This window comes from Erpetoichthys calabaricus, chromosome 15, assembly GCF_900747795.2.
Source record: "Erpetoichthys calabaricus chromosome 15, fErpCal1.3, whole genome shotgun sequence".
NCBI lineage: Eukaryota > Metazoa > Chordata > Cladistia > Polypteriformes > Polypteridae > Erpetoichthys > Erpetoichthys calabaricus.
This window is the reverse complement of record NC_041408.2, coordinates 102089075-102109381: the sequence shown is the minus strand read 5'-3', so window position 1 is coordinate 102109381 and position 20307 is coordinate 102089075. Positions and strand designations below refer to the sequence as shown.

The following is a 20307-nucleotide window of genomic DNA, read 5'->3' as shown; positions in this document are numbered from 1 at the left end:
TTGGCTAGGAGGTAGTTCACACCATTTGGTTATCAATTGTGTCTTTGTGAGAAGGCTAGATGGTTTTGTGATAATTAAAAGGTTTTTCGGCTTTGTGTCTGTCAGAGCATGTCCGATCAGTCAAACTGATGTCGAAATACTTTCTTCTGAATTGAACTGTATATTTAAAATAATTTGTATCTCAGGACTGTTTCCACCATGGTTCGTGTTCATCTTTGGCATACATTGTGAAAATGTAAAATCATATGCTTGAGGAGTTTGAAAAGCTAGTAAAGAAGTTTTAACAATATTCATGTACTTTTGTATGATGTGCTCTTTTTGTTACAATTCTATGGTTGGCTCTGTGACCAAATTGTGTAGGTATTCAGTAGACTTTTAGTTTAAAATCATTTTTATCCTTTCAACCGACTCAACTTTGTAAATCTGGGAAAGACTCTTAATATTCAAGTGGTCCAGTTGTAAAAGTAACTATACCTCTGATTTCGTGTTGCATTAAACACAAGAGTAGCTAAATTAATACAAATGATACGAAAATTTCATTTTTACTAATGTTGAATTACATTTAAGGTGTATGCAGAACGAAACAAAAATATTAAGTGCTTTTTGTGATCTTGTGTTTCATAGCAAACTTTTCTTAGTCTGCTTCATATTTCATGTATACTGAACACATTTAATACAGCAAACACAAAAGAGACCTATAAGAGTATGCCTTTGACACTTGCTTCTCTTCTGAGGCATTTCATGTTATTAACTTGCATTCTTCTAGGAAAATGCAGAAACAGAAGTGTTTTATGGAGATATATTCAATCTTTTATCCCAGACCAACTGTCCAAAATGTACCCAGGTTGGTTTGGAATGTCAGTAAAGAGCTTAGAACAGGTTATATTAGTAGCTATGTAATGTGTTGTCTGAGAAATGGGAAATTATATACTTTATTAAAATAATGGCAACACTTTTTCTGAGTCTGCCTTTTGCACATTCTCTCCATGTCCCCTTGGATTTTCTACATGAACTGCATCTGCTCTGACATTCCAAAGATTTGCAGCTAAGGGTTACTTGTCATCTCTAAATTAGTCTTTTATGAAGACTTATAGGTGTATATGAGTGTTCCCAGTGTTTGTTGGCATTGTGTCTTGAGCTAGTATAGGGGACTAAGCAGGTTCAGAAAAAGGATAAATGAACAATTTGGATAAGAGTACAGTATAGCCAAAACATGATGGGGCATAATAATTGTAAAGCTAGTTGTCAGATTAACTGATTTCACAAAAGAGCTTCTTATTCAGAGGGCTGTAATATTATTATTTTTTTTTTATTAGTGTGAGTAATTTGGCTTGCTTTGACATTCCAAATATTTAAGTGAATTTTTTATTGTTTTAAGACATACTTATATACTCATTCGCTTTCACTCACTCACTCATATGTGTGCCAAAGTGCATAAGCTCTTCACATTGTTTGCTGATGGTATGTGATGCGGAGTATAAAAGGACAGGAGTTATCAGGGGAAGCTTAAAAAGTTCTCAGATGTCACTGTTCATATCATGCAGTATATTCTTGTGCGTGGGTAATTAAAATGATTTAGTGCAAACAAGGAATTGTTGCCACTATTTATTTGAACTGAAAAGCTAGTATATCTCTGGAAGCTACATTCATTTATTCCAGACTGCCCATCTCCTGGTATCTCCCCCATGCTCATATGGACATGTCATCCTGGCGGAGCTTGTCTAACTGTGCAACTTGAATCTGCTGGAGGAACCACCTCATGCTACCTGTAGTGACAAGAACAACGCAAAACTACAGAAGAATCGGTCAGAAAGGATAAGGAGAGAGCAATTGTCTGTGGGCACCACCTGCAAAACCATTCACTTTTTGGGGTTTGTCTTGCTGTTGCCTCTCCAGTGCACCTGTTGTCACTTTCATTTACACCAAAGCAGATGAAGCTGATGCACAATCGCCTTTTTTTTTGTCAGTTTATATCAACTGTATCCTTTTTGTCACTTCTCAGTAAACTGGACGACAGGTCAGGAATATCTCTGTCAAGCTTCACTTCCTCATGCATACCTTTGCTGGAAGCTAGTAACCAACTGGCGAGCCACTATGCCCAGATTTTGTATGGTATTGGCTGTGCATGCAGTTTAAAAAAAATGTTTTTTGTCAACATAAAAAGGCAGTTAATCAGCCGTATCTGACTCTCCTAATGTAATCAGATGTGCACTTTACTGCACTCATATTGCAATAAGGGCATCTAGTGGTAATGAAGCTGCATTTGTTAACTGTAACCAGTTACATTCCATTAATGCACAAGTCATCCAAGATTTGACTGGCAAACACTGTGTCTTGGTGGCCTGAGTCAACACGTGATTCATTTATTTTGAGGCAGAGTAGCTTTGGCAGACGTGATGGTGCTATACATGGTGGCTGGCTTGTTGGTAAGGTAACTGACTGAACCCTTAGTGTTTCATAAGATATGTGCTGTTCATTGTACCAGCAATCCCATCGTTACATATGACAGGTAATAGAAACAACCATTTCAGACAATGGTGCCTTACACCTTTCCCGAACCCCCAGAGCACAGAGGAGAGGTGCTATAATGTGTGATCTTATGCCCTCAGTTGTGGAACGCAGTCAGATACCCTTGAAGGCAGGATTGTGGGATCTGGACATGTCAGGAGGGAGAGGCTGCTTTACAAGCCAATGAAGTTCTGAAGTATTGTGACTGCATATGTACAGTATGAGATTGATTAGCATGTTCCATATATGGATTTTCAGAGCAGCATCCAAAGCATTTTCAGTTATGCATATATACAAGGTGATTTTGATTTATAAGCGGTAAATTGCTTAGAAATGTGTGTACGCTAGGTGTTATAAATCCACTATTTTTTTTGGTGTACACATTTTCCTGGTTTTTTTTTCGCTGCCGTGTGCATATTCACGCTGAAACCCACACAAAGTTTTATAAATGAAGCCCCTGTGGAGTGGAATGAACTACAAAGTGTTTATTTTCCCAGTTCAGACAGTTGTTGAGAAAACTCCCTGTATAGTAGGACAGTGAAATGAAAGAATACTGGAGGACCTGATTTAGTGTTGTACCAGTCCAGATGGCTGATAAGGCATGATGCTCTAATAAGTCTAACTCTTACAGGAGGTCAGGGGAATTCTTGTTTCCCTAAAGTATTGAATACTTGGGGCTCTTAGAAAGATCTCTAGACCAATGCCCCTCTTGCTGCTTCCTGGACATGCAGTATTGTTACTGGAAAAACTGGTCAATTTCTTAATAAGGCCTTTAAATACTGATTTAGGAAGCTTACAGTTGGGTGGATGAAGACAGCGGTCTGAGCCTGCACTTGCTGAAGGGCACTAACACAAATGAAGTAAATTGAATTGAAACATAGAAGGCAAGGAGTTAGAAGAGACCTGGAGGTAAGGGCAAATGATGATCAAGAATGGAAGTTGTTAGGTAGGCTGTAGGACAAAGGTATTGTTATCGACCCTGCTGTAAACTTGCCGTAAACTTGTCTAAGTATTCTCCATTATTCCTGGTTGTGTTACCTTAATGATTTAAATGGACTATGGGCTTGTCTGGTAGCTGATTGGGCCTGCAATGGCTTAAGAGCACCCTGATTGACCCTGACTGTTTTTGTATTTTGTAAAATTTGTCAAGAGATAATTAGTGTTTCATTTGATTACACACTATAATGGTTATTTTCTGTGAGTATGTAGCACCTTCTTGATCACTGGGGGTTGTTATACCTTTAAATTTGAAATGTATGTGTGGTGTAGTGGTTAAGGCTTTGGACTTCAATCCCCGAGGTTGTGAGTTTAAATCCCGCTGTTGACACTGTGTGACCTTTAGCAAGTCACTTGACCTGCCTCTACTCCCATTGAAAAACCAAAAGTAATGTAACCAATTGTATCATAAATGTTGTAAGTTGCCTTGGATAAAGTTGTCAGTCATATAAATAAAGGAAAATTTATTTAGAAGACACTTCTTTGGGGGGAAAAAAAATGTCTGTTCAAATGACCTCCGCTACAGAGTTAAGATGATTATTTTTTTGAGAATGCTGTTAAAACTACTTATAGTACTAATATAAGTAAATGACAAATGTTTGAGGCTTTAATGGCATATATCAGAACTCTGGAGCAGAGTCTGTCATTGGTGAGAATGATAATTTCTGCCAGCCACTTTAAGGTTCCATTTGAAGGTTTGGATGTCTGTGTTGAAAGTGGTATTAAAGGTGCCAGTGCAGGACATCAAATAGAGAGTAAATGGGGAAGACTTGAAAAGAACTGATCATTGTGGTTACCACATTTATTCAAATGAATGACAGCATTCACATCTGAAACTCTGAGTGAAGTAGGTTTGGGGTAAGCAGGTTGAATTAAATGTGGAGACTCCCTAATATTTATGTTCTTTTGGCAGGTTGGTCATTCCAAAGTTTTAGAATATTACAGATAACTTTGCTTAATTAATATTTAAGCATAATGTTCCATGATTTATATTCAGTACTTTTGAAATATTATCTAACATTTGTTTCTTTACATTATCTTGAGGATGAGAATGTTGTCAGTCTAAACCTCTAAATTTGATTCAGAGTTAGCTTAAGGGTCAGTATTAACCTCTTGTATTTATATACCACTTTTCCATTTTACCAGCATAAAATACATTGTGCTCATCTCCATTAAACTTATTATTTTTGAATAATGTTTAAAGTCTTGAAGTATTTACTGGCCCTCTAGTTTTGGTGTCATCCTCAACTTACACATTTTGATTTACAATATTGGAATTAATGTTATTAGGATTCTGCTGTTGACCTCATCCCAGCAAGAGATTTCTTATAATTTTGCCCCTTGTCATTTTCCTATTAATCACCTTAAAATGTATTTTTTCTTAATACCTCTGATGCTAGTCATTTCTAACTTTAGAATTAGTATTCAATATATAACAATATCAAATTTTGCCCCTTGTCATTTGCCTATTAATCATCTTAAAATGTGTTTTTTCTTAATATCTCTGATGCTAGCAATTTCTAGCCTTAGAATTAGTATTCAGTGTATAACAATATCAAAAGTTTATTGAAAATCTAAAAAATATTATTGATTTTCCTGTAATTGTTTTAGCTTTTATAATGTTTATTTTCATCCAAGTCATATTTTCTTTGTTTGTTTTTAGAATATATTTATTTTGTGAATCAATCTGTATGTCTCTGAAATGATGCCATGTATTATTTATAGTACACATGTTTTTGTTTTCTCAATCTTCATTTGCCAGATGCTTTCTGTTTTTCAAGAAATCTGTTTTACAGGAATTTCATACCCTTGCTTTGATCTACATTTGTGTGTTTTTAAAAACATAGGATGAATAACTTATGCTTTTCTTACTTTGTTGTTAGAAGTTCATGAGTTTATATGTCAAAAGGGAGACTTTAAATTGGCTCCAACCTTTAACTGTAAACCAGTGAAGAGATTTAAGACTTGAAGTTGAATAGTCATACTTTCTCAATATAGTATACTGCAATCTTTTGAAACTAGGGGGCTCCGCCCCCTGCTCGCTTCGCTCGCCAACCCCTGGCGTTGGGACATGAGAAAGAGTCAGATGTATGAATTAGATATAGAATAGTGTGCAGCCTTGGATGATGCCCATAGAAATAACAAATAGAGTGTTTGTCATATATTAATGTTTTATTGGAATATTTCTTTGTATACAACATTAGTAGTAAAGATGGTGTCTTGTCCTTGAATGAGTCTTCCTTGGCATGGATTATTTATAATTTTAACTTTAACGTCAGATGAACGGCGAACACGTGAGAAGGCAACATAAAGTTGTCCATGTCCAAAAACGGGTTCAGAGAGGTAGATGCCAACCTTGTCCATGGTTTGTCCTTGTGATTTGTTGATGGTCATGGCAAATGCAGGTTTAATGGGGAACTGTCGGCGTTTCAATGTAAAAGGTAATTCTAGGTCAGAACTCGTAAGGTCAATTCTAGGAATGAGAACAGTATTGTTAGCATGTGATCCTGTAAGAACTGTCGCTTGAATAACATTGCGTGTCATGGTGTTGACGACTAACCTTGTGCCATTGCATAAACCCTGTTTTGTGTTAAGGTTTCTTAATAGCATGATTATTGTTCCGTTTTTAAGGGCAAGGTCGTGTTGTGGTAATCCGGCAGGGTTAATAGTATTCAAATATTCTAAGGGGAAATTTATATGTTCATTGTCGTCATCAGAGTCAACTTTGTCTGAGCTTAGAAAGATCTGTGTCTCTCCAGGAAATAATGAAATGACTTGGTTATTAATGTGATTAACATTAATATTTTTGGACATAATATAGTGCGTTGTGTTAACAGGGGTATTTGGTCTAATGTGATTGCTGTTCCAAATATCTCTTTTACTAAGTCGTCTGAGATAAAGGATTGTGGAATGGAAATAATATCTGGGTGAAGTCCATCTGTATTTGTGAGTGTACCATTTCCCAGTTGTATTAGCCAACTGTTATATTCTGGATCTGGACATCGCATGTTTTGTACCAACTGTATTGTTTTAAAGCAATGCCAATTGTCTGCGTATTTTAAGGTGGACTGAACAATAGCTGAGCGCATGGCATGTGGAACAATAGCTAAGCATTGTCTAAAATCTCCTCCTAATAAAAGAACTTTTCCTCCAAAGGGAATATTATTATTCATCAACGTTTGTAGAAGTTTATCAATGGTGTTGAGTAAGTGACTGGATGCCATTGTACATTCATCAATAATTATCAGTTTTGCAAGACGGATGTCTCGGGCATTGCTACTGTGAATGTTCATAGTGGATACTGATGTCTCTGTGATTGGCACCGGTGTTTTGAATTTTGAGTGACATGTACGACCATTTATTAACAGATTTGCTGCCACTCCGGAGGATCGCAGTCACTGTTAATATGTTTCCTTTTCTGCAGTTGAACGGTTAATAGTGCTTTATTGTAAGGAGATCCACCTATGCTGACACCTATGCTGTCTAGTGTGAAGGTGTTGACGTTCACTTTAGAATATGTGGCTTTGGGTGTCACTTCTTATGGATGTGTGTGTGTGTCTGGGGGGGGGGGGGGTGGGGATTGTTGTTGCGCGAGCGTCGTCTTTCTTTTTGTGTTCCTGTGTCTTGTTTGAATCCCCCTCTTTGTGTGTGTCCCGTCCGTTGCTTGTAGGGTCTGTGGGGTGGGCTTCGCTCGCCAACCCCTGGTGTTGGGAATGACAAAGAGCGTGATGTATGAATGAGATATAGAATAGTGTGACGGTGTAGATGATGCAAATAGAAATCAAACAATAAAGTGTGTGGCACAGTGTAAAGGTTTATTTGAAAATTTCTTTGTACACGCCGTTTAAGAGTAAAAGGTAATTCCAGCTCAGAACTTGTAAGGTCATTTAAGATGGTTATTGTTGTGATCAGAGTCAAGTTTGTCAGAGCTTAGAAAGAGTTGTGTCTCTCCAGGAAGTAATGGAATGACTTGGGTATTTATGTTTTCCACATTAATATTTTTTGGACATAATATAGTGCGTTGTGTTAAAAGGGGCATTTGGTCTAATGAGATTGCTGTTCCAAATGTCTCTGTAACTAAGTCGTCGCAGATAAAGGCTTGAGGAATTGTAATAATATGTGGCTGAAGTCCATCTGTATTGGTGAGTGTACCATCTCTCAGTTGTAATAAGCAATTGTTATGATCTGGTTCTGGACATCGTATCTTTTTTACTAACTGTATCTTTTGAAAGTAATGCCAATTGTCTGCGTATTTTAAGGTGCACTGAACAATAGCTGAGTGCATGGCATCTGGAAGAATAGCTAATCACTGTCTAAAATCTCCTCCTCATAAAAGTACCTTTCCTCCAAATCGAATATTATTATTTATAAACGTTTGTAGAAGTTTATGAATGGTGTTGAGTAAGTGACTTCATGTCATTGAACATTCATCAATAAACAACATTTTTTCAAGACGGATGTCACGTGCAGTGCCACCGTTAATGTTCATAGTGGATACCGATTTGTAGGATCTAATGCAGTTGATAAAGATTTAACTTTCAGGTACATCGTCAGTTATAAGCTTCTGTAGATATTCAGTATATGAATGTAAAGAAGGCAGTCTAATTTGACCCTTTTGACAACAACGTGTAAATGTATAACTTGTATTTCCAGTTGTTTCTTCAGGGAAGTGAACTGAATGACAATGATTGCAAATGACATTCATTAATCCGAATGAATTTTCCTGGTGTATGTTTTCCTTGTGCCGTTTGAGAGGCGCGTTGTTGCATGTGTAGTATTTGGGACGTGTTGTTTTGGAGCTGTAATCGATTTGCCTGTGCTGTGTGAGAAGCCCGTTGTAGCCTTCGCTGCCATTAACGTATGTCTGAGACGGGAGGTGTTTCGTTTTGAATCCGTGCCTGTTGTGATGCAGCACTTTGATTGATAGATTGCGTAATGTGGATCTAGGATGTAGATTTGTGCATATTTGCGTTGTTGATTTGTTTCAGGGTGCACTGTTCCAATGCGATGCAGTATTTGTGCACATATGCGAAAGCAGTATGGGGCATTGCCTTTTGGTGGCCTGATATTTACTCCGGTATATGCAAAAGCAAATGAACTATTGTAGGATCTAATGCAGTTCATAAAGTTTTTACTTTTAGGTACATCGTTAGTTAGAAGCTTTAGTTGAGCTTTGCGTTTTTGGAGTCGAGACATTTTTTCTTATGGATGTGTGGGGGGGATCGTTGTTGCGCGAGCGTTTTGTTTCTTTTTGTGTTCCTGTGTCTTGTTTGAATCCCCCTCTTTGTGTGTGTCCCGTCCCTTGCTTGTAGGGTCTGTGGGGTGGTTTTGTGTTCTTTTTTTTGGTCTTCCATGGGCTTGTTGAATCCCCCTCTTGGTGTGTGTCCCGTCCCGTCCCTGTAGGGTGGGGGGGGGGGGGGGGGGGGGGGTATGGTCGTGCCTTGCTATTGTGCGCTCGTCTGTTCTTTTTTTTTGGTGTGTTTAGTTTCGTGTGCAATGTGTTTCGTGCTTTCCCCTCGTTTGAGTACTCTTTAATGTTTTTTTTCCTTATTTTGGTGCTTGTTGGGCCTCATTTTTGTGACTCCTTTCTGTATGTGCTCACTCCTGTTTTCTGTGCTCTTGTCGGACTCTTTTTGCGCCTGCGTCTCTCGCGGACCCTCATCCGCCTCTCTCGCCCTCTTTTGTCCGCCTTTCTCGGGTCCTCAGCCGACTCTCGCGGACTGTTTGTTGCGCCGGCGCAGTACGTCTTTTTGCAGCTACGGCCCATGGCCGGATGTGCCTGCGTCCATCATCCGGTTTAGCATTCTCGGTTAGTAATATGGATAACTAAAATAGTAGTAGTAAAACAATTAAAAGAATCATACAATAAAGCATTACACTTGGTGGGTCTACTTGATTAAAAAGAGAGAACTATTTATCCATCCGGTTTTTAATCTGCTTGCTCTGTTTAGGGTCATGGAAGGCTGGTGCTTACCCTGGGTACAAAGATTAAGGAACTACATTTTTCTATTTCATTTTAAGAAATGCCTTTATTTTTTGTAATATTTCCAAACTAAAGAAAACTGGTCTTGGATGACCATTGCTAAATATGAATGTGTTAATAACTGTCTAATGATGACATCTTTTGAATGAATTAGGGACAAAGTCAGTGAGCAAAGATATATGCTGGGTATGGGCTGTGCAATCTGTATAAGTGAGGTGTTCAACAGTCTACAGAGGTAACTTAACTTTAAATTTACAGAGGTATCATGTACAGCAGTGATGGATCCATTGCACAGCATACATACAAATGGCAGCACCCACTAGTTCATTCTTATCGGTCTCCACTAGACTTATTACCCTAATGTTAATTTCTTCAATAGTTTGGAGGAAATATAAAGGACTACCGACATTAACATGAAGAGAACATTAAACTTCACACAGACAGTGGCTAGGCTGGGCATTCATCTTTGGTACGTTATAAATGATGAATCAATGTTTATACCTGTTGGTGTTGCATTAGGTTCTCCCTTTGTGTGGCCTTACACTGAAAGGGTGAGATCTAAAAATGAAAGAATGATTGAGTATTTCATTATGGGAATTATTATAATGAGCATTTTATATCAAAGTTTGAATGTTTAGAAATGTAAACTTTATATAGCAAAGATTGTTACAAAGTATCTTACAAAAGAAAAGTACACTGAAAAGCAAGCATAATGTCTATGTAGTATCTTTCACAGTATGTAGTGTCTCAAAGTGAATTTTTTTTTTTCATGGCAACCACAAAAAAATGTCCACCAGAAAATTGTACTGAAGAAGAATTCTGAATAGATGTATTTGGTTTGGGTTAATATCCCAGTAGCAGGCAAGCTGCAAATATTACATTTCAAGTGCAGTATAGGAAGAAATCTGTTTAATTTGAATGTCAGGAGACTGAAGGAGTCTAAAAGCACTGTATACAAATATTTTGGCTATACAAATGTAGACATACCATCTTTTTGTATCATCAGCCCAATGAAGGAATCATATTTTAAGTGTAGTGATCATTGTAACAATTTAACAATTAAATTGTCAAAATTTGATATACATTTAGTTTTTACTTTTTTAAAGAAAGAATATCTAACCGAGCTTTATAAGGCTTGTGTTTTGCTAAAAAGATAATACTTAAGAATCCTTTGTCAATTCTGTAATTGTAAATGCTTTATTTAAAAAGAGAAAAAATAATAATTGTAAAGAATAATGGAATGATCTGTATTGAACTGTGAGTATTTTTGTTCAGGTTATCTATATTAAAAGGCCAATCATTTTCATTGTCCTTTCTGTATTTAGGTAAGTTGTATATTTTTAATTAATTTAAAATTAATTTAATTAGATTACATATCCTACCTGTTCTGTTATTGCCCTGGTTTCATACCCAGAGTCCATAAATCCATTAAATATTTGTCCACAGGAATCCACTGAATTTCTAGGAGGGGGAGAGTGGGTGCTCATATTTTTTTATATAATTTGTTAATGGCAGTCATTTCTCATTCTCTTAAAAAGGTAAAAAATTATCTTCTTGCGTAAGGGTGATACTCATTAATTTTTTTACATCTTGACAACTAAATACAAGGATTAAGCATATGAGTATTTCACCATTGTAGGCTCAGATTGCTATTTTATTCTTGAAATTGATTTGCACAAGTATAGATGATGTACATGTATCTAATTTTAAGTATCTGTCACTATATTTTTTTGTAGTTTTCACAGTAAATAGTGCTTTATACCCAACATGCTTATAGCATGGACCTCTCCCTGGTGACAAAATCAATACACTGAAATTAAACCACTTTCCCTGGGTGATTAATCATAGCGGAAGGTAAATTACAAAACCATAATTTTAGCTTTAACTAGTGTGGTCTGTTATATGAAGATCTGAAATTGTAAAGAGAATATTGAATTAGTAACTCCTTCTCTTGGTTCACTGTGTCTATCCTCTAATACCAGTGTTCCTTTGGCTGTTCATCTTTATAAAACCAAACAATTTCATATATCAAGTAAAGGGCTAAAGAGTGAATGAAATCATATTCACAAATTGAAAATTAAATTAACAGCACAAGGTTGTTGGCTTGATTTCTTTTAAACTAAGGATAGACTGAAGTAGGTGAATATGTTATTTATGAATTCTTCCATGATGTCATGACAGGATGTTGGCTATTCTTATAGACGCTCCAATGAAATACCAACATTCATTTAGACACCATTGTTAATTGGCTAGTACTAGTTTTGTTTTGTTGTATTAGTCACTCGTGGTTGAAAACTATTGGTTAAGACAAAAAAAAATACTGTGCTGCCTCAGGTGACTTCCTCCAACTGAATCTTCACCACTCAAACAATTGAACAAACAAGGAGTTTTAAAAGATAAACAGGTGCTTTGCACAGCTGCGCTCAGTCATCAAATGATGTAAAGCAGCCAATCTAGGGAGTGCCATGGGTCCATTTGTGAAAGGGGTGTGTGTAGTGAAATGGATTCAAAACATGTAAAAACAAGTGAGAGAAAACAGGAACAAAACTGATTAGCAAAGGAAATACCATTGGGGGTGGCTCCATTCTTTCCAGCAAACACATGCACGGTTAACAACATGCTAATATATCTTGATTTAGAGTGTTCACAACTAATGAGCAATCAACGCTGTTCTGAAGCGTTGTTTTTTTTTTTTGTTATCTTCTATTACTGCGTGGACAGTGAAAGTGGCTTTTTCCTTAATAGGCACCCTGATAGGTGTCCCTATGGTAGACAATTTTTACCTCCAAAATTTAGGACTTGACACTGTTTTGTTTGTTATGAGAAGAAAGCAGGTCAGTGCTCTTGAGCTATATGTATGATTTTTTTATTTATTTATGAAAGATGGTGTTGATTGTCTGCATTCACTTTCAGCTCTCTTGTGATCATTGAGCTGCCAATATTTTTAGAAAAGAGAAGCTTAAAGAGGATCAGCACTTTGCTTCTGGGGTCACAGAAGTCAGACTCTGGTTTGCTGACCTCTTATCTTTGTGTGCAGACCTCCTTTTAAAAAGTCACAAGCTCATGGCGAGGGGGGTGGAGATTTTACTTCTTATGTTGCTGCTTGTGGTGTACTCCTTATTTCCCCAATCAGCACAACAGGCAGCTACAGATAAGGTTATTTTGCTACTGTATGATCTTAGTTACTAGATTCCACCACGGTCTGTGGGGAGGGAGTGGAATGTACAGGGAGGTTCAGGATAAGAAAAGTGTCATCTAGTTGCTATAGTAATAATTGGCTTTAATACCTGCACCTCTTGAGATTTCATATCCATTACAACAATTATTTGAACATGCTGCAGAAGTTAGCTGTGGTATTTTTGTGTCTGACTCACATATCAATAAAGAGATGAATTTAGTCGGGAATTTAGCTATAATTATACATCAGAAATTAGAAATGCAAACATGAACATCTGCTTTAACACATTTTTGTTATATTTAGGGAATTAAATACATTAACTGTAACAAATTATTGAAACTCATAAACTGAAGTAGTTTCTCTTTAGATTAAGGTTTAAGGTTTCTTTAGTCATGTTTACACAAGAAAACTCAGTTGCATCTAATAACAGACAGAATGAAATAAAACAGACAAAAAGAAACAAGAAAGGTTAAGGTAAGGCAGTTAGATAATACATATTTACACCCCTGTAAAAAAAAAAGGTTACAGGATATATATCAAAACCTTAATCATTATCTCTGATAATTCTTATTGAATTGAAAAGTCGTATGGCACCATGGAAGAAAGGAGTTTCTGGAGCGATTTGTGTGGGTTTTCAAAGCGACTATCCTTCCTGATTTACTGAACTTTAGTTCTACATGTAATGGATGACTGTCATCAGTTGAGATTAGTCATACTGATGAGGCTTACCCAACTGACTATATATGGATTAATATTTTTCTTTTATAAAACAGGGCCTGGCATATAATTGCAGTGGTACTGTAATGGTGCTAGATAGGAATTGGATCGTAAGATGCTCAACTGGCTCTCAGCTCCCCATATTATAGTTTGGTGTCTGGAATATTACATGGCCTTTAATCCGAAGGCTTGGATCCAGGATTTTGGGGATGCTTGGACCTTCAAGAAGGAGTTCAGTCACAGTAACCTCTGAAGTACTGTAGCCCTTTCATTACAACAGAAGTGGTAGTTGGGCTTCTCCCAGATATAGTTCCATGAAGGGACCTAAAAGACCCTCCTGGCTATATTCTGGTTGCATTTAAAGTTTGGAGATCAGGTGGTGTTAAGATTTCAAGTAATGGGAGGGAGAGAAAGCAGAGAGAAGGAGTAAACTGGGGAGATGTAGATATCTGGATAAATGAGATAGGCATCCTACCAGACAGACAAAATTGACCCTCAGTGGCATTAGGTCTGTCGATTCTGCTTGCTAGTTTTATATTTTCTCTGTAACCCTGTACCATTCTGTTTACAATTTATATTTATAATTGATGTTTATAATTGTTTTACTTTTTTAAGTACGTTCATATATAATGCAAGAAGCATCTATTGCAATAGTCATATCTATCTGTCTGCATTAAAGAAATCAGTCCCCTGAGTGGACCAGTTTTTGTTGAAATTGGGCACTTATTTTTCAAAGAAATTTGTCAATTTTGATTGAGATATCTTAAACAGGTTACTCCGTACTAAGCTGTGAAACTTTGAAATCTCTCATTGAAAAGCATTTGCAAATCTGTAAACTCATCTCTCTTAAATCAGAAAAACATTATTTGCGACTTCAACTATGAATTTGTTTACTGTTTCAGTTATACATTGACAGTGGTTACAAAAACTTGAATATTTAGTATATTTTCCTCTTTTACTTGTCTGCCAGTGACTTGGATCCCCAGTACAATGCAAGAAAAAGAGTGCACGTGCAAGCAGCTCATACAGCAGCAGCGTCTTCTGCTGCTTTAGGTAAGTTAACCATAAAAGTACAAAAAATGGCATTTCTCTGGGGAAAAAAATGGAAGAGGAAAGCAAATATGTAAGCATACATCAAACTGAATTGACTGATCTAATATTATCTGCGAAATATTGTTGTAAAGAACTGGCGCTATCAACCTGGAGCTAAACAAAGTTTGAACTAATTAATTACATTGGAAAGGTGCAGCTCCCCTTGGTGATATAAACGTAGCATAGGCTTAGAAAGGGGACTGCAGCTGATCTGTGAACAGAAGATCAGAACCACAGGGCATGCAATAAGGAGTGCGCTGTGGAATTCAGTTTCTACGGTGAGGCTGATTATGCTGAAAATAGCAAGGACAGGATTATAGTTTGCACGTGCTAAATGAGTTACTTAGTGGTATAACATACAACAGACTTAGCTTGGGTTATGGTTTATCAGTACCCGAAGAGATGCTTTTGTGTCCGTGTATCTTCATACTGGAATTAAAATTTTCAATGTAATTGTCACCTTTGGCTTTTCTTTTATACAATAAATCAGTTCCTTTCCAAGTTCTTATATAATTTATAAAATTTTAATGAATTACTGCTTTTAATTAATATTAATAGTTAGATGGGGAACTTATTTTAGTTGTTTTTCTCTTTTATAGGGTCATTTTTATAGTAATTTTATGCTAGTGTTGGTCATTTTGTATTAATAGTTATTTTTCTTTTGGTAATTATTGGATACTGCCCTATTGGACTGCGGTGGGCTGGCGCCCTGCCCGGGGTTTGTTCCTGCTTTGCGCCCTGTGTTGGCTGGGATTGGCTCCAGCAGACCCCCGTGATCCTATGTTCGGATATAGCATGTTGGATAATGGATGGGTGGATGCTCTGTTGGGTATTCTTTTAAAAATGTTAATGTTTTGGAAAATTGAACAACAGTCACAGACCCTCTACTACTAAAACACATCAATTCATGTCATTTTTACATCAGTTGACTTGGAATTTATCCTACATTTTTAACTACATGACATAATAAATACTGTTAAAAAGCAGGTATTCATTGTAGTCTATTCCAACACATGTAATTGCATGTTATTATCTCTGTTATTTTTTATTTTGACTCATTGTTATTTATATGGAATATTATTTGATTTTATTAAAAATCAATAAAACTAAAATAAAAAAAAAGATTTTGACTCATTGTTACCAAAACATTTACTAAAAAATATGATAATTAATCTCTTGGATGAGGTAACTAAAAAAGTGAAATATTCTAACTTTCATATCATTTAACTTAAGTCACCAAAAGCATGTGAATGTTATACTATGCATACGTTTTCTAACTTGTTTTTATTTACTTTTGCTTCCTTGGCTTTATTTGTGTTCAGCATATGTTCACTTGTCCACCACAGACCTTTTTTAGTGAAATATTTTGTTTTCTAATCATTATTTTTATTAAATTTACTAGTTGAGATTGATTACCACATTATTAGGGAAACATTATTATTTTCTAACTGTTAAGTAACATAATGTAGTTTGTCCATTTCAAGGCCACAAAAACCTGGAGCCTTGTCACTCATAGTCAAACTTGCAGATTTATGTATGTATTTATGTCGTTACTGGTGATCATTTGGTTTTTAAGTTTAAGCTACTGCACTTTAAACTGTTTGTACAATAATTAAAATGTACTAATAGGTCATCTATTTCCTGAGGTAAATTGAATGTAATTGATTCATACATTAAGTAGTGCACCACCTGCTTTTACTTCTTCCTGTTCTGTAGTCTGAGAAAAGTATTTATATCATGATCTCATTTACAATAACTAAACTAGGATATGATAAGTAACATGTACAGTTAAAACAAGCTCTGAAAGTAAAGCACGACTCTGAATTGATATCCTCATACTGTTGTTGAGTTTTTTTCACATTTTTACTTCCCTTTTACCGGTAATTTTACTTCAGTTGTTACATTTCTTTCTTTCTTTTCAATGTGCAGACAATCTGTCATCTCATTTTCACAGTTCACGCCTGCTTTAGAAGGTTTTTTTATTAAGATATTTCTTTTTTTTTGTCCTGTAGTCCTAAAGCATTTGATGATAGTATATAATATGTAATTGTCTGTGTAAACAGGGTTAGCTAAATTTGAGTTTGGTTCCACCCTATTGAAAGTTGAAGGGTAGTGAGCATGTTCCTTTGCCTTGGGACAATATTTCGTTGCACAAGATTGGTGCTATAAAATCATTTTACCATTATACTAATCAGAAATATTTTCTCATCTGCTGGAGTGTGTGAAGCGCCAATGTCTGTAATATGTTATGATCTGAAGGTTCTTTAAATACTTAACATCTAAAACGTTAATTAGTTTTTGAGCAAATGCTGAGTTCATTTTATGGTAAACTAGGACTAAATATTTAGTGTCAGGCTAGGGTATGACATAAATCTGGCACATAGGCAAGTCTTAGGAACATTAAGATTTCTGTCACTCACTTATAAGGCATGTGCTTGCATATATATTTGCACACTTAACTAATAAATGTCTAAGGCAATCACTGTGCTTTACTATGTTTTTGTGATTAATTGCTAACATCACTGAAAAGAAAATTTCTCATCAGTTTAAATCTAAAAATCAGCTTAACCTCATAATTGCTGTATTGTTTATGGAGAAATGAAAAACAACTTTATTTACCTAATAAACTTTTCATAGAGTTCTCTTGCAGATGGTTATCCTTGTTAAAAAATCTTCCTTCGCTGTGCTGCAGCTAGCCAGTTTTACTACACTTTCCATTCTTTTCACTTTATCAACCCTAATTAGTGTGTGAATCTATTGGAAATCCTCTTCAGCTTGTGGAGATGAGAAGGAAAGCGTGGTTGCTATAATTGCCATGGTGTCGAGGGTAACCTATTCCTCTTGTCGGAATGTTAATAGAGAAGGATGTGCATTATTAGATACTTGAGTGTTTCCATGTCTTCTCTCATCAGAACTTGTTAGATTTGTGACATTAAGTGAAAAGACCCTTGATACAGTAATAGCAGAAATTTCAAAAGTAGGAATATTGTCTGAGATGATATCATCATTGTTTAGTCCTTGTAAAACATGTAGTTCTCTCTCATATCCTTAGCAAATATTAACCTCTGCCAAAAGGCCCCCTCTACCTGTGTGAGTCTTTTATATCCTAAAGTTAGTTGACCATTGCACTGTGTAACATTACAGAATATTTCAGGTTAAATCTGTGCAGTCTAGTGACTAACAAGGTAGATGTTAAAACCCAAAGGTTCTCTTTTCAGTTTACTTTTCATTTAATTTTATTTGACTTTGAGTCAGTTAACCCACAGAAGTCTAATTGTATACAAGATATGTACACAGTTGCCCTGTATCTGTTTACTCGTAAACTGCTTTGGGATAGCCTTTATTATAAAAGGCTTTAGTATTAAATAAAGGTTGCTTATTTATGGTATTTTTTGTGCTCTAAAACTCTGATTTTTTTCCTTTTTTTATACTCTAGAACACCAGTATTTAATGGGTCCTGTAATTGGAATGTCTCCAGATAAGAAAGCGGAAACGCCTGGGTTACAAGAATTTTCAGGATTAAAGTTGACTGCTTGTGGCATGGGCACCTTACCAGAAGCTGAAAGTGCTGCAAGCCCCAAGGCAACAAGTGTGGACAAGGGGCCATGTGATGATGAAGAACTGACAAACTTGAATTGGCTCCATGAAAACCTCCTGCAAAACTTCACTCTGGTCTCAGAAGCTCAGCCCAGTGTCAGTCCTCTATATGACATTGAGGGAGATAGTGTACCACCTTCTTTTACTTCGTCCTGTTCTGTAGCCCAGGAGAAGGATTCTGTTAACACAAAGCCCCCATATTCTTTTAGCCTTCTTATCTACATGGCTATTGAACAGTCTTCTAACAAATGCCTGCCTGTCAAGGATATCTACTGCTGGATCTTGGATCACTTCCCTTATTTTGCCAGTGCCCCCACTGGCTGGAAAAACTCAGTGAGACATAACTTGTCCTTGAACAAGTGTTTTCGCAAGGTGGAGAGAGGCCTTGGTAAAGTAAGTATCAAAAGTTTATTGTGGGGTATTGTAAAAGATAAAATGAGTTCTGGATGAATATCAGGTTACAGGCGATAAGAGGAAACTAACACGTGAGAGACAAACAGACAAGTAGAAAATGAAAACTTGACAGCAGGGTGGATACAAATATCTATAGATGTTCTGAGAGAAACAAGGAAATAAGAAATTTAGGGAAGAGGGAACAATTTATAGAGATATCAAGTGTGTTGTCTGCAATTCTTTGCTGGTATGATCTTTTGTATTTTAACTTTACACTTCGGATTTTGCTGTCACTGGTATTGACTGTAGCCTGTCACAACATCTTTTACATAATTCTAACCTGCTTGTATTCCAGTTTCATTGTCATGTTTAAGCAAAGTCACTTTCAGTTTTCTTGTCCTTGCACTTAAAAACTCTTTTGTGCCCATGAATATAAAAATCCGTAATTTAATAAGCAACCAAGAAAAGTAACATTGCAACAATGCACGCTATGAACCGATCGCTGTAAACAGAAGTGAAGTGGAGATTAAAATCCATAGAAAAAAGTCATCTTTAAATACAACGAGGTTGAAACAATGCTCGAATCAGTCTTTTTAAAAACAAGCCCGGTGCATTCTTTAACTGCCTTCTCGGCCTTACAAGGCCAGCCCTCTCTCTCTCTTGCTCTCGCTCTCGCTCCACAGGGAGAGACTGAACACATGCCGAAATCATCGGCGCGTACGAACCGGAAGGGAAACTGGCTTGTTTGTCACCTGAGTGTGTGGTCGTGAACAGATGCAAAAGTTTGGCGAACTTTTTGGTAGTATCCCGATTTGTACATGGTCCGAGACGTTCGTGACCCGAGGTTGCACTGTACTTATTTGCTGCACTTTAAGTAAACGTCACAATTCACAAAGAAAAAGTGAAATTTTAATAGAACACATTTTTTTTCCATGCAAAGAGCATCACGAGTACTCCAAGACTGATCATTTTACACACTGCTAATGAACTGTAAAAACTATTTAAAAAAACTATTGGATCAGTATGTACAAGATGCAACGGATGAAATTAAGCAAATCACCGAGCCAACTGTACTTGAACTGGCAGCACGCAAGCATACAGAGGTAAACGCTGACGCTGTCTCAATTCCAGAGACGATGAGGCTGCACTGTGTCACACTTGGGTCACAGAATTGCACAGTAACACAGGAGATTGTAGAGACAGGAACTTTATTCAAACACTTCAAACAAACATGTCTCTTTCAGAAGTAAAACGAGCTCAGTATGCAGTTAGTTCTTGATTAAAGAATAGACAAACATCATAGGGGAGCACAATGGGACCCCCAACAAGAGCAGAGGATGTCTGGGGGAGGAGAGAGAAACAAAGCAATCAGCCAAAACGGACAGGTACTGTTCAGGCTTTTAAGTAAGCTTAGCGCCGCGTGAGAAGCATATTACATGACAGAGCAGCCACAAGTAAGCCCAGCAAGTAAGGGAGCAATGTGAAAGCAGTCTATCAGCATTTTTTAAGAGGGTTTTTTTGAGGAGTGTCCGTGTCTTCTAGGGGTGTGATCAGCCCCCTGCTCACAAGGGGCTGGCAGTGGTCATGCGCTGGCTGCTCAACGAATGTACGGCACTGACTGATCAGCTCCTGCGTGCTCGCAAATGACACTGGGAAACGACTATAGCTGGTTGTGGCGGTTTAAGGGTTAAGAGGAACAAAACGGAAAACACAAGAACACTCAGCTAGAGATGCATCACAGTCAATCAGCAGCAAGGAGAAATGAATAATGCTGTAGCGGTCCGGTGCCGCTAAGATTCACACCTTTGAGAAGACAGTGATTTATTTATTTTTATGGTGGAGA

The 20307-nt window shown here is 36.8% G+C and overlaps 1 protein-coding gene across 2 annotated transcripts in view; it reads left to right on the top strand.

Annotated features, from left to right (window-relative positions):
• The window catches only part of foxn2a (forkhead box N2a), a 91184-nt gene that overhangs the window by 24754 nt on the left and 46123 nt on the right, over positions 1-20307 (top strand). Inside the window, exons 2-3 of one of the 2 annotated variants that reach the window (XM_051919617.1) lie at positions 14353-14435; positions 17911-18464. In XM_051919617.1, coding sequence (XP_051775577.1) covers positions 17925-18464 — 540 coding nt within the window. In that variant the 5' untranslated portion in view covers positions 14353-14435; positions 17911-17924. The remainder of the gene's footprint in view (positions 1-14352; positions 14436-17910; positions 18465-20307) is intronic. The other variant, XM_028820402.2, reaches the window with a different exon arrangement.